Source organism: Ailuropoda melanoleuca, chromosome 16 (genome assembly GCF_002007445.2).
Source record: "Ailuropoda melanoleuca isolate Jingjing chromosome 16, ASM200744v2, whole genome shotgun sequence".
NCBI lineage: Eukaryota > Metazoa > Chordata > Mammalia > Carnivora > Ursidae > Ailuropoda > Ailuropoda melanoleuca.
Window position 1 is genome coordinate 30194920 of NC_048233.1, and position 12705 is coordinate 30207624.

The 12705-nt window shown below is 35.5% G+C and overlaps 1 protein-coding gene across 1 annotated transcript in view; it reads right to left on the bottom strand.

The window, feature by feature from the left end:
* Positions 1–521: 521 nt before the first annotated feature.
* Positions 522–12705, bottom strand: part of CPNE8 (copine 8) — a 209653-nt gene continuing 197469 nt past the window's right edge. The window contains exons 19-20 of the mRNA XM_002929624.4: positions 9706–9779; positions 522–2241 (exon numbers count right to left, since the gene is read on the bottom strand). Coding sequence (XP_002929670.2) covers positions 2053–2241; positions 9706–9779 — 263 coding nt within the window. The 3' untranslated portion in view covers positions 522–2052. The remainder of the gene's footprint in view (positions 2242–9705; positions 9780–12705) is intronic.

The following is a 12705-nucleotide window of genomic DNA, read 5'->3' on the forward strand; positions in this document are numbered from 1 at the left end:
GCTCAGGTCATGATCTCAGGGTTGTTGGATTGAGCCCTGCATTGGGTTCCATGCTCAGTGTGGAGTCTGCTTGAGATTCTTTCTCTCCCTCTTTCTCTGCCCCTCCCCCAGCTCGCACGTTCTCTAAATAAATAAATAAAATAAAATAAAATAAATCTTAAAAAAAAAGAACTGACGTCACATGCATTTCTACCACACAAAGGGCAAGGTCTGTAACTAAAGATTATTTCTTAGCCGTCTGCCCCCACTAGGTTTGGGCACATTACTACTAGACACTAGATAAGAAAGTATACATCCTTCATTTTCTTTGATTAGTTCAAAGTAAAATAAATAATGTTTGACAAGAGGAAAATACTGACCTTACTTATTTTTATTTCTTTGGACTAGTGAATAAAGGTAAATTAAAAAAATCATTAGGTTATTAGCTATACTGGTGAAAATATTTAAGATCAGTAAGAGAAATCATCACACTCCATGTCACTCACACATAAAATTTACAGAACAAGTAGTTATCCTTTTAAAGATTTTAATACATACTTAAAAATGGACAATTTATTATTACGTAATTATATAACATTGATACTGTTAGATATGTGGGTGTATATATTTTTCTTTTCAATAAAATAGTTTCATGCTTATAAAAGTCACCCTAAGTCAACTTGGACAAAGAGAACATCATACAGTAGAAATAAACCAAGTAGTAAACAGGGTATAAGTAAGGAAAAATATTATAAAGCAGTTACATTGTTGACACAAAAGAAAAAAAAAATAAATACACTTTTCTATTATTTGAAGGCAATTCACAATCATTTCCAGGAATTCTGTGAGAATTTAAGGCCATTTGTTCTAAAGAAATGCTTTAATTTAGACACAACGTCACAAAACTGTAATTCTTGTAAAAACTGTACATGCAAAAACTCTTTACAAGTCATTGTGGACAGGCAGTTCAGTATGTAGGAGGAAGTTATCTCACAAATGTGTTGTGCACTAAGTCACGTGGTTGTGTTTATTTAACTGGGAATTTCACAAAAAACTTCCAGCCTGTGCACCCTGCATGGCAACATGGAAAGGTGAAAACAAGGAGTCCAAATCAAGAGAGCCAGTATCCCTTTGAATTAAAATATCTAGACAAGGTATAATGGAATAAAAAGTTTAAAACTTCTGCTACATGGTTCACAGTTAAATATTCTGGGTTTTAGTCTTTCTAAATAGCAATATTATATAAAGGTGCTACTCTGTACACAAAGTATTTTCTGTGCATTTTACAGTTCACGATGTTTGACTTATTATTTCTACTGAGAATTACAGAACATAAACTGACTGCAGTCTAAATTTAGAACCCAAGGTCCATGAAAAATGCATGTTCTACAGGATACACATCTGCTAAGCCTAAACTCCCATACTTGGCAAACAATGCAGAGGAACTCATTACGAAGCAGATGTGGCCTCATAAGACAATTCACTTAACTGAGAAATACGAAAGCATCTCTCCTTTCCCTTATTTGCAATTGTATTTGTCCAGACAGTCATTCAAAGAGATATTGCTCTTGTGATTATAGCTATTGCAATTTAGAAGACAAAGGATTCAATATTCAAAACTCTTATTCTTAAGAACAGTTATAAAAGTATTGAAATTTAAAAAGTAGTAACATGTAAACATTGATACAGAGAGACTGCTTCCCTATACACACAGCAGTCGAGGACAATAGTTGAGTTAAAAACTGTTTGTGCTTTTTCCCAACAATACATTGGAAATTAGCTATTTCTGTCCAAAAAAAAAAAAAAAAAAAAAAAAAAAAGNTCAGAGAAGACATCCATATTTTGCTTCAAGCATTTAAACAATTTTTCTGTTGCTCATGCAACAACCATATTTACAGTTTTGGTTTAGAAAGAGAATTAATTTTGGATCCAAGAAAGCATATTAACCAGTACTGCTGAAACCAAACTGAGAAAAGTATCTCATTCCCTGGTTCATTACTGAGCACCAGGAGCAAAGCGTTGAGTCAGCAGTTCTAAACGGTGTGTAGTTAATGGGAGCAGATCCGAGCACAGTCATATCTGAGTCTGTAACACATGTGTCGGTGGGGTGTAGGGTGGCGGCGCAGGGGATGGCTTGATTCCACGGGCCCTCATGTAGGAGAGGAACTGCTCAGGGATTTCAGCTAGGACATCTTTAGCCAATCTAGCCATGCTCAGTATGTGGTTTCCACTTCTGTCAATATAATCCCGAAATGGCACGAACTAAAACAGAGGTGAAAGAAAGTTATTTCAGAGACTTTAGCATGCTGTTTAATAGACACAAAAGCAACACAGGTAAACATTTGGTTGAGAACCAGAGAAGCCTGGAGGAATGGTTAGATGGATAATAATTAGTATGCATTTTCAAGAGATTTGATTCATTATGAACAGCGAGCTACCACAGTGACCAAAACTTTCTACTGTATATGCTTTATGTAAAACGGGATGTAATTGTTTTCTATGTTTTTTTCTCCCAATAACTCCTGTCCCTTGATCCCGACAAGTCCATCATGTTGCTACAGGTGTTCCGCGGTTTTTTGAGTTCTATACCTCACTTGACTCCCAATAGGATAGAGTATTTACCTCTTCAGGGCTCGGTTTCCTGCCAGTGGAGTTAATACATGCCTAAATCAGCTTTCAGTGCAGAAATAGTATCCAGTGGAGGGTAAAAAAAGAAAGTATGTACTGTTGAAAAAGCCTAAACACGTGTGAAGTATTTTAAATTATTACTAAAACATCAAATCACATGTCTGAGATGTTGGTTTTTTAAATCTGTTATTTGGAATGGAAAAAAAATTCAGCATAAGAGTTGGTATACTTCTTACTGAAATATCATCATTCTTGTTTTTACATCATATAAAAATAATCGCTCTATCTCTACATAAGCAATTATGTGAGAGCCATTATCAGCTCAACATTAAATACGCTGGCAGTAAATTGCCTGATTCTATCCTCATTTACAATGGTTACTTAAGTTACTAAACATGTGCTGTTTGAGGGCATTCGTTCAATTTCCCTTCAGAGACATGATGATTCTTGAAGCAACCTGGAAATGTTTGGAACCATTAATGTTGTGAACCCAGTAATTTTAGGTCTTAGAGAAAAGGCACGGTGAAGACATTTGATAATGTTGAACAATTTCTAAGTATAATATTTAACAGTTTGAATTAAATCATTTTTCTCCTCTAGAGAGAGAGCGCACACTCCCATCTCCTACTAAATTATAACTGTATTTAATTTATTTTGAAAAAGTAACTATTGACTTAAGCAGCTACTCACGAAATGCTTTCAGAAAAAACTATTATGAGGAAGTAGGCTTGAAAATGGTCAGATTGCTACAGATAAACCAAATTAAAATTTTAAGAAATCGAACAGCAAGTGAAATACTTTTTATGCAGTGAACACAGTCTCTTTTAAGGAAGAGCAGAAAATTACTCCTTTCTTTTTCAAATAAGACATACTGTAGGCAGAAGCAACCTATAGGACTATAATTTTACCCTGTCTTGCTAACCAGGAGGAAAACTCAACCCAGCTTTTAGAAAAGTGTAGTAGAAAGGTGACAAAGCTTTCTCTTACACCTGAAGGGAGCTAAGCAAGGGTAAGAAAAACTAATAGAGCGAATATAATCTTCAACTGAGAAGAGAGCTAAGGGGATATGAACTTGTGTGAAGTCAAATTATCTAACTTTGGACAAGACTTGACATTCTTAACAAAAAAAATCAAAGCGGTGCAAAAAAGTTAGGTTTTTTTTTTTTCTCTTTTCTCTGAAACTATAATTAGAGAAGTGAGAAAACGGGAATCAACAAGATTGAGGATTAATGAGAAAAAAGATATCTAATTGCTATACCTTACTTCATTTTTTTAAAAAGGGATAGCATTTTAAAAATAAACATTTAGTATGCTTAGTATACAGTAATTATCCCTTAAAGTTTTTTTTAAGAGTTCAGTTTTTCAGAAATCTGCAGCTAATACATCCATTTGAGGGAAAGGATGGCACCGCTGGCCAGCAGTTGAGCTCACCCATTGTATATTTAGCCCAACTCAGCTCTTGTATTTTTCTTTGCCTCTCTACCTTTACTTTTACACCATAGATGTTAACTCATTTATCTTTTTACCCCCTATTCTCCCAAATCCTGGAATTAGACTGCCCAGGTGCAAAGGCTGGTTCTCTGACTTATTAGCTGCACAGTCCTAGACAAATGATTTTCCACTCCTTGCTTCCGTTTCCTCTTCTAAAAATGAGGATCATAATAATAATACCTGCTTTATTAGGTTGCTATATTAAGTAAGTTAACATGTGCAGTACTTAAAACAGTGTTCAACTCATAATATGTATTATATATGGTAATTATTGCGATCATCACTACCATTACTATTCAACTTATACGTGTATATATTCAATATAAATATGAAACTATATTCTTAAAAATTTTCTGTTCACATTCACATCAAACATTAAATACAAGGAATGACCTCCTCCCTTTAGCTCTATTAAATTTAAGTACAATATCAGTGTTGTCTTCTAAGCAATTCCTGGACTTTTTGTTATTTTAAAAACACCCATTGCTTCATCTTTCCAGCAAATGCTAGGAGATGTGATAACTTTTTTAATGAAGTAAACTAAAAATTCATCTTTAAGAATGCTGTGATGCTCTGGGATGTCAAAACTTAGATTCACAACCACCCTTCTCATAATACATGCAGATCTACTCATATTTAAAACATGTTCATAAATAATGGGTAAGAAAGAAATCTTAGTTTTCAGCTGAAGAGAAAAGCATATATCACATTTAACTTAGGCTTGTTCAGTGGGGCCCCAAATTCTGCCTGCCCCTTGAATCTTGGGGGACCTTGCCCCCGGGTTGAGAATCACAGCCATAGAGGGTTCTTGTTACCAACAGGGGTATACCTTATCCCACCTGTGTGCTGGGAGTAGGCAAAAAATGTTGAGAACTTTCTACTCACTAACCAAAATTATCTAAACCTTTCCCAAAGGGACATCCAACTCTTGAATCACCTCACAAGGTACTCTCCTAAGTGAGAGGTGAAAATGACAAGTGACTCTTCATTTCCTTTACTTCCTTTTTTTTTTTTTAAGATTTTATTTATTTATTTGACAGAGATAGAGACAGCCAGCGAGAGAGGGAACACAGCAGGGGAGTGGGAGAGGAAGAAGCAGGCTCATAGCAGAGGAGCCTGATGTGGGGCTCAATCCCAGAACTCCAGGATCACGCCCTGGGCCGTAGGCAGACGCTTAACGACTGAGCCACCCAGGCGACCTGCCTTTACTTCTTCTTAACGTCAAATCTTACAGTGGTCAGGACATAATATGCCCTCTCTAACACTATTGCTCATACCCTTCTACAATCAGTTTCCCACTCAACTTCTCAGACCACTCTGATTATTCTTTTTTTTTTTTTTCCTATCATTCATTTCTGATCACTGTACCCGGGACCTCCTGTTCAAAATAATGCTCACACATTTGTGGGTGAATGCTGTTCATCAACTACCCCCACAAATTAACATGGACCCTTAAAATGTTCAGTCTAGAGGGATAAATCAGTTTTTACTTTGCACGAATTTATCACATTCATCTGAAGAATACCAATAAATGCATTCTGCTCTGCAGAAATATACTATATCCTTGATACTCTACTTTTTTTTTTTCAGCATCCCTCCAGTACAAGGAAAATGTTCCACATGGCTGCTCTAACGGCTGGCTTTGCCCATTTGTGAAAACAAGTTTTGAATCAGTTTGGGCAAATGGACTTTTAGTTGCTGTTCTGCTCAATGTTATTTGATTACTCCTACTGTGCTGAGCTCCATTAGTGATTTTCAAGTCTAAGCCTTCAAGGTTATTATTCTCCTTTTAATGGAAAATATGATTTAAATATAATTTTTAAGGAAACGATAGGCCAACCAACAGCTGCATGCAGCCAGAAGAAATGGCATTGCATTATACACAATGGCCAATTCATAGCACAAACAAACAAATAGGAAGCCTTTACATATATTGATGTAAGAAAATAACTCATTTAAGTTTTAGAGTAACAACCATAGTATCTCATCCTGCTTACTGTTTATACTATAGTCATGAGATTCATGCTTGAGGCAATGAATATAATCACACATAAGGCTGACTACAGTGTCCCATGTCAAGGTACAGCTACTGTGAAATACTGACATAAAAATGAATTTGCACTGGACTAGACCAACAGATCATCTAAAAATAATAACTACTATTGGCACTAATACATTTATCGAGCAACTGGTAGGTAACAGGCCTTCTGCTAAAAGATTTATACAGTATCTCATTAAAGTTTAATAAGCATGTTACCCATATTTTGAATTTACAGAAGAGGAAACTGAAACTTGGAGAGTTTGATTAACTTAGATCAGACACTTACCAGTATCCATCATTACCTGAACCTAAACTGATCTAACTTGAGACATGAACTACTACAGTAATATGAAAGGGGAAATAGATCCTAGTAATCTTCACTAGAATATTGGCTTTTATGAGAGTGTGTTATAACAGAAAGAACACAGGTTTTGGAATCAGAACTCTGTTGGAAATTTGCATCTACCAATTTATGACTTAAATAATTTTGCACAAGTTGCTACCTGGGCCCCAGTTTCCTTATTCATAAATTACTACAAGGCAAAAAGTGACCAGTATTTTTAGGAAGATATAATGTGCTATGTGAATAAATATTTGGACAAAGAGGGGAAATAAGTTCAGGTGTGCAGAGAGGGCTTTGTGCAAGCCTATATAATGGGAACTTTCAAAATGTAGGATTTTAATCAGCACAGATAAAGAAGAGTATTCCAGGTGAAATAATGAGAGGAAATAAAAACAAGAACAATGGAAATGTGTGATGCAAATACAGTTGGTAGTCCTATTTGTCTAGACAAAGTGTGTGTGTGTGTGTGTGTTTAGCTAAAGAGGAGGACTGGGGTCATGGAGATTCTTCATTGCTATATTTAGGTTTTAGAATCAAAGTTATACATAATTTTTGTTAAGAATTTCAGAATCAGATATTTTAAGGTTAGATCTTGACTCTACTTCTTACTAGCTACATGACTATGGACGAGAAGAATTAAACCTCATTTCTTTCTTTCTTTCATTTTTTTTTTTGTAAAATGTAGTAATCAAAGTACCTGCATAAAGTCAATAAAGGATTGAGTGAAGCAATACTATAGCTCTTAGCCTGCCTAGCATACAAAAGGAGTTAATAAATGACTCAATATTATTATATGAAGAAGTTGGAAGCCACTTAAGGTTTGACATAATAATGAGAACTCCATCCACTACCCTCAACTTTCTGCTAAATCTCAGCTACCTTTGGCTTTTGTTATTATTTGCAGCCTTAGGCTTTTGTTTGCCCACTTAAAAAATTTGGGTTCCATTTTCAGTGCATTAACCTAATTTGCTTCAACAAATAAGAAATTGGAAGTAATGAAAAGGTAAGGAGCCTAAATGGACCTTGTTTTCTGATAACATTTTAACCAGCAGTATTTACAGCATCAATTGTGATGGCTTAGATAATTTTCTGATGCTGGCGATTGACAGTATTATCCTCGGTGTGCTCTTGTGACCTCACTATTCTAAATATTCAAGAGTATTTCTATTCCTGAAAATAAACTCATTTAAAAAACATTTTACTTGGGGCGCCTGGGTAGCTCAGTGGTTAAGCATCTGCCTTCAGCTCAGGGCATGATCCTGGCGTTCTGGGATCGAGCCCCACATCAGGCTCCTCCGCTGGAAGCCTGCTTCTTCCTCTCCCACTCCCCCTGCTTATGTTCCCTCTCTCGCTGGCTGTCTCTATCTCTGTCAAATGAATAAATAAAATCTTTTTAAAAAAATTTACTGGATGGTAGAACCTGGAAAACTGTGATGGTGGAATATTTTTATTTTTATTTCTTTCAGAGCAGGAAGGGGCAGAAGGAGAGAGAGAATCCTAAGCAAGCCCCACACCCAGTGCAGAGCCCAGCACCAGGCTTGGTCTCACAACCCTGAGATCATGACAACTACCCCTTACAGAAGAAAATAGTAACAAGTTTCTATTAAGCATCATGACAATGCCATGAAATATGAGGTTGCCTCTACTGATTTTGTAAAAATTCATTACAGTAGCAACATAACACATTCCAAAGAACTTCAAATTCATACTTCCCTTCAGTAATTTGATTTTTTGGAAACTGTGAGTCAGACATTATGAAGAGCTTTTAGATAAAGTGTAATTACTTAGACCTATAATTATGCTAATAAGGTTAAGGTGAATAATCATGTGTCTAATTATGAAAACAAAACACCATGGGATACTTAAATAAATGACCACATCATCATGTTCCTTTTCTCAGCTGCTTTTAACTTAATCATTCATGTGTGTGTGCTTTTTACTCTACCAAGATAGATAGGTTAAAAAGTTTAAATTATATTTAACTATCTTTTTAAAAAACCTGTTATACAGATGCTTCTATTTTAAAACGTAATTCTGCTGCCTGATAAAGAACAATGTTTTTTTTTAATCTTTATCAATATTAATCCTTATATTAACATATTTACAGATTATTTTCTATTTCTCCCTCAAAGCATTTTAATCATTTTTTGTTGTCTTTTACTGAGTTCTATTTCAGAAATGTATTTTATCTACATGATCTTACTTAATCTTTACAACAATGCCAGAACACTGAAATTTAGAAAGCTCATTCAAGTTATCATGGTGAATAATTCAGGATTTGAACTCATTCTGCAGCATTCTAAATTCTGTGGGATTCTCTTAATGACTGCTCTTTGGGTGAATGTATAAATTGTTATTAAGGAGATGATACTGAAGTCCATTGTTTGCTCCTTCAGAACTTTCATAGCATGTGCTGAGACCTTTGCTTTCCTATTTAAAAAAGGTGCACTTCACAGCTGTTTTTCTCTTGTAAAAACCTAAAAGATATGGAAACTCTAATATGTAGCCATTTAGTTGAATTAACTGCTTGCTTTCAGTGATAAATTTGAACTATATTGATTGGCTGCTGATTTTTTTCTCTTCTATTCACCCCCAGAATAGTAGGTTTTAGTTAGTATTTTTCTTGATTTTAACAGGTATAAATCATAAACACTACATAAATTATTATGTTATGTTATTATTTTGTTATATATCATATTATTATACAATTATCTTATATCATCTCTATATAATTACATTTAAAATTTATATTTTTATATAAATTTCTGTATTTACATAAAATTTTAAGACCTATTTCTCCACTTTTCTAACCATAATCTAGGAAGAAATATAAAAATATCTAGTTTTGGTTTGTTACCACTAAATTTATTTAAATTGAAATGTAATCAGGTGTCTTAAAATATATTTAGTCTTTGTTGAGGACTAAACAATGAAAGATAAGCATCATTCTAACTTTACCAAAGATCTCAATGATATTTTCTGGCAATATTAAAGTAGGAAAAGACATTTATTAACATTTCTATTTTATATATAATGAACCTGAAATACAAGAGAGTCACCGGGTACTTATTCTAGGCCCTACTTGCCATGCATCTCATAGAGAATCAACCGACTAAATTAAGCAGAACCTGAGAGTCCTGCTTTCGGTGTAATTGATTTACAAATCAGAGCCGACAGGCTCCTCACAATGAACTAAACAAATAATTTCCATAAAATTTCTTACCTGTACAATATCCCTTTCAGCATATTTTCCCCTGGAGGAAACTCTTACATCATCTCCATCCAATTCAACCATCGCTTGAAAATAAAATAAGACCATTTATCCAGTGCATTTCAACAATGTACTTAAACGATGCAGGCGGTAGGAAATCAAGATGTCTGAAGTAGTAATGCGTCCTGTGTCAGGGCAGAAAGCTTGTTGACCCCTTCATCTCCTCAGTCATTCTGCCACAAAACTTGACTGAGTGCAAATTTTACACCTGAAGAAAGCTAGCCAAGACCCCATGTGACCCTTTGAAAGGTGGATGAGCCAGCATAGTATGGGTACAGCTCCCCATCCTGGAGGTTCTCAGTCCTGGGTTATACGCTTACATGGCTGATTGGGCAAGTGATGCTACCCATTCAACTCCTGTCATCTTTCTCATTTAAGAAACTTGGCACTAACCACAGAATTTCCAATAACAATTTGAACTTTACTCTCATTGAAAGTACAACAAAGCTATGTATCCATATCACCCAACTTCTACTTTATTAATGGATTTTAAAACAAAGAGGGATTTGCTCTGCCCTACATTGACTGGATAAGTATGACTTTCTGAAGTTTTTTTGTTTTTGTTTTTTGGTGGGTTAAGAAATAATGTCAGCATTAGATAGATCAGCTGGTATTTGTGAATGCTGTGATATAAATGGACAGCTGGTAATAAAGTAATGTTATGCTGCAATTAAGAACATTTTCCAGAGTTTATTAAGTTTTCAGTGAGAATTCTCTAAGTAATTAATTACATGAGGAATGCTAATTTGTATTTAAAGTATAATTCTATTACTGATAATTCATTTTGTATGCACATGACATTCACCAGACTCCGGAGGGCCACTTGCAGTTATAACGTTTGCCTCTTCACCCTCCAAAAACCACTGCTCCATCAGAACACAATCCTCACCTTTTCATTATTTTCTTTAGTGCTTGGATAATGCATCTGGGTTAAAAACATTGTTTTCAATTTTGCTTTTCTACACATGTTCATGAGCCAACATCTGGGCTGAAACAAGTGCACATAAATGATAGAGCCACCACTCAATAATTTGCTTAGATACACAATACATGTCATAATTTAATAAATGTATATATTATCAATAATAAGGAAATTTATTTAAAATACAAAAGATCTACAAAACAAACGAGCAAAGGGAAAAAAAAGAGTGAGGGAGAAAAAGTGAGAAACAGATTCTTAATTAAAGAGAATAATCTGATGGTTACCAGAGGGGAGTTGGGTGGGGGGATGGGTGAAATAGGTGGTGGGGATTAAAGGCTGTTGAGATGAGCAGCAGGTGTTATATGGAAGTGCTGAATCACTATATTGTACACCTGAAACTAATATTACACTGTCTCTGAACTAACTGGAACTAAGAAGAAGATGCAGCGGAAGAAGAGGAAAAGGAGGAACAAGGTAAAGGAGGAGGAAGGGTAGGAGAAGAAGAAAATTACAAAAGATCTACTTTTCTTCCTTACTTATTAGGAATGTAAATAGAAGTCATTATGCTCAAATACTTTCAATTGTTAATTCCTTTCTTTGGTTTAGTTTTGCTTCAAAATTTCCTGTGACTTTGAGACATAAATGTACAGTGATAGTGAAAAGCCAGCAATTGCAGGAAGTTCTCCTTTACTAACAGAAAACAAGAATTTGATGACAATCCAGGTCTCACCTTCCACAATCCCCTATAATCTCCATCGGTCTTTGTGAATGTTTCATTCCAACTAAGGAAAATGACAGTTATTCAGGCAATAATGTATTAGAATGCGATCCTATAAAATTCACCCACTTTTCAGCAGATCCTTTGGGTTAAAAAGCTGCAGTGAGCAAGAATCGGAGACTACACTTTTGAGACCAAGGAGAAAAGACATGGTGTGGAAATGGTGGAAGGATCCTGTTCACCCTTCAGGTTTTCACCTGCTCCACAAAGAGCGTGAGACTGTAAAGCCCCAGTTCCCCACAAGTACTTCTCCTTGGGAAAAAAACATTTATAAGAGAGAGACTTGCACTTCTTTCTAGCTGTGGGGGACACAATGAAATTAGAACCCCTTCTCTTTCTCCCCTTCTACTAACTCAGATGAAAGTAGGTAGCCTGATGCTGCTTTGACTTTTTGCCTTTTAGGGATAAAGAAATCCTGCCTGGAGAAACCTTTCTTCTCAATGAAAGTGCTTTATGGAGGAGTGAAAAATCACTGGGGAAAAATTACACAGAAAGTTTTAAATTGTTCTTTTAAAATACAGAAACGAGACATTTGAATACTCAATCTAATACTTTATTCCGAATTCCTCTACCTTCAAAAAATGGATGACAAGTCTGCCTTTCTTGCCCATGCAAAGAATGTCTTTCTTGTTAAAAGTGTGCAGATGTTGGATTTAGGTGGTTAGCTGAAAAAACGTGTGAGTTTTATCTCAGTCTTTCCTTATGTCAGTTTCTATGTGTGATATATAAATTTACTCAACCTTAGATTGGGAAGTGTCGAGAGAAAGGCTCTTCCTGTCAGGATAATACAATCTGAACATAAGTCACAGATTTTCTATATGAAAATGAGTATTAGCGATGGAGAGAAGAGAGGTCTTTTGAGAGGAGAGAAAGAAAAATACTTTAGAGAAGCACCTGTGTCTCCTACTGGAATAGTCTATTTTTCCAGTACTGTCCAGGAAGAGTTTCCATCCTATTAAAACTTTTGTCATGGTGAGAGCAGAAGTTGGGTGTCGCAGGGCCCTAATTCCCTGTCCCCCTGTTTGCCAGAGGAAAGTGTCACTCTAATTCCCAGGAAGGAATTCTATTGGGAAGGCAACTTCCCTCTTTGTCTCAATCTTCACTCTCGGAAAGAGGACTGACTGATTCATGGGATTACATGGGATTCCTCAAATGAGAAGGGACTAACTTTGAAACCCCTCTCAGTAGGAGCAGCCTATCCTCAGTTTGAATGTAATTTCTCCCTGTGCCATGATTCATAGACCAGGCTCAG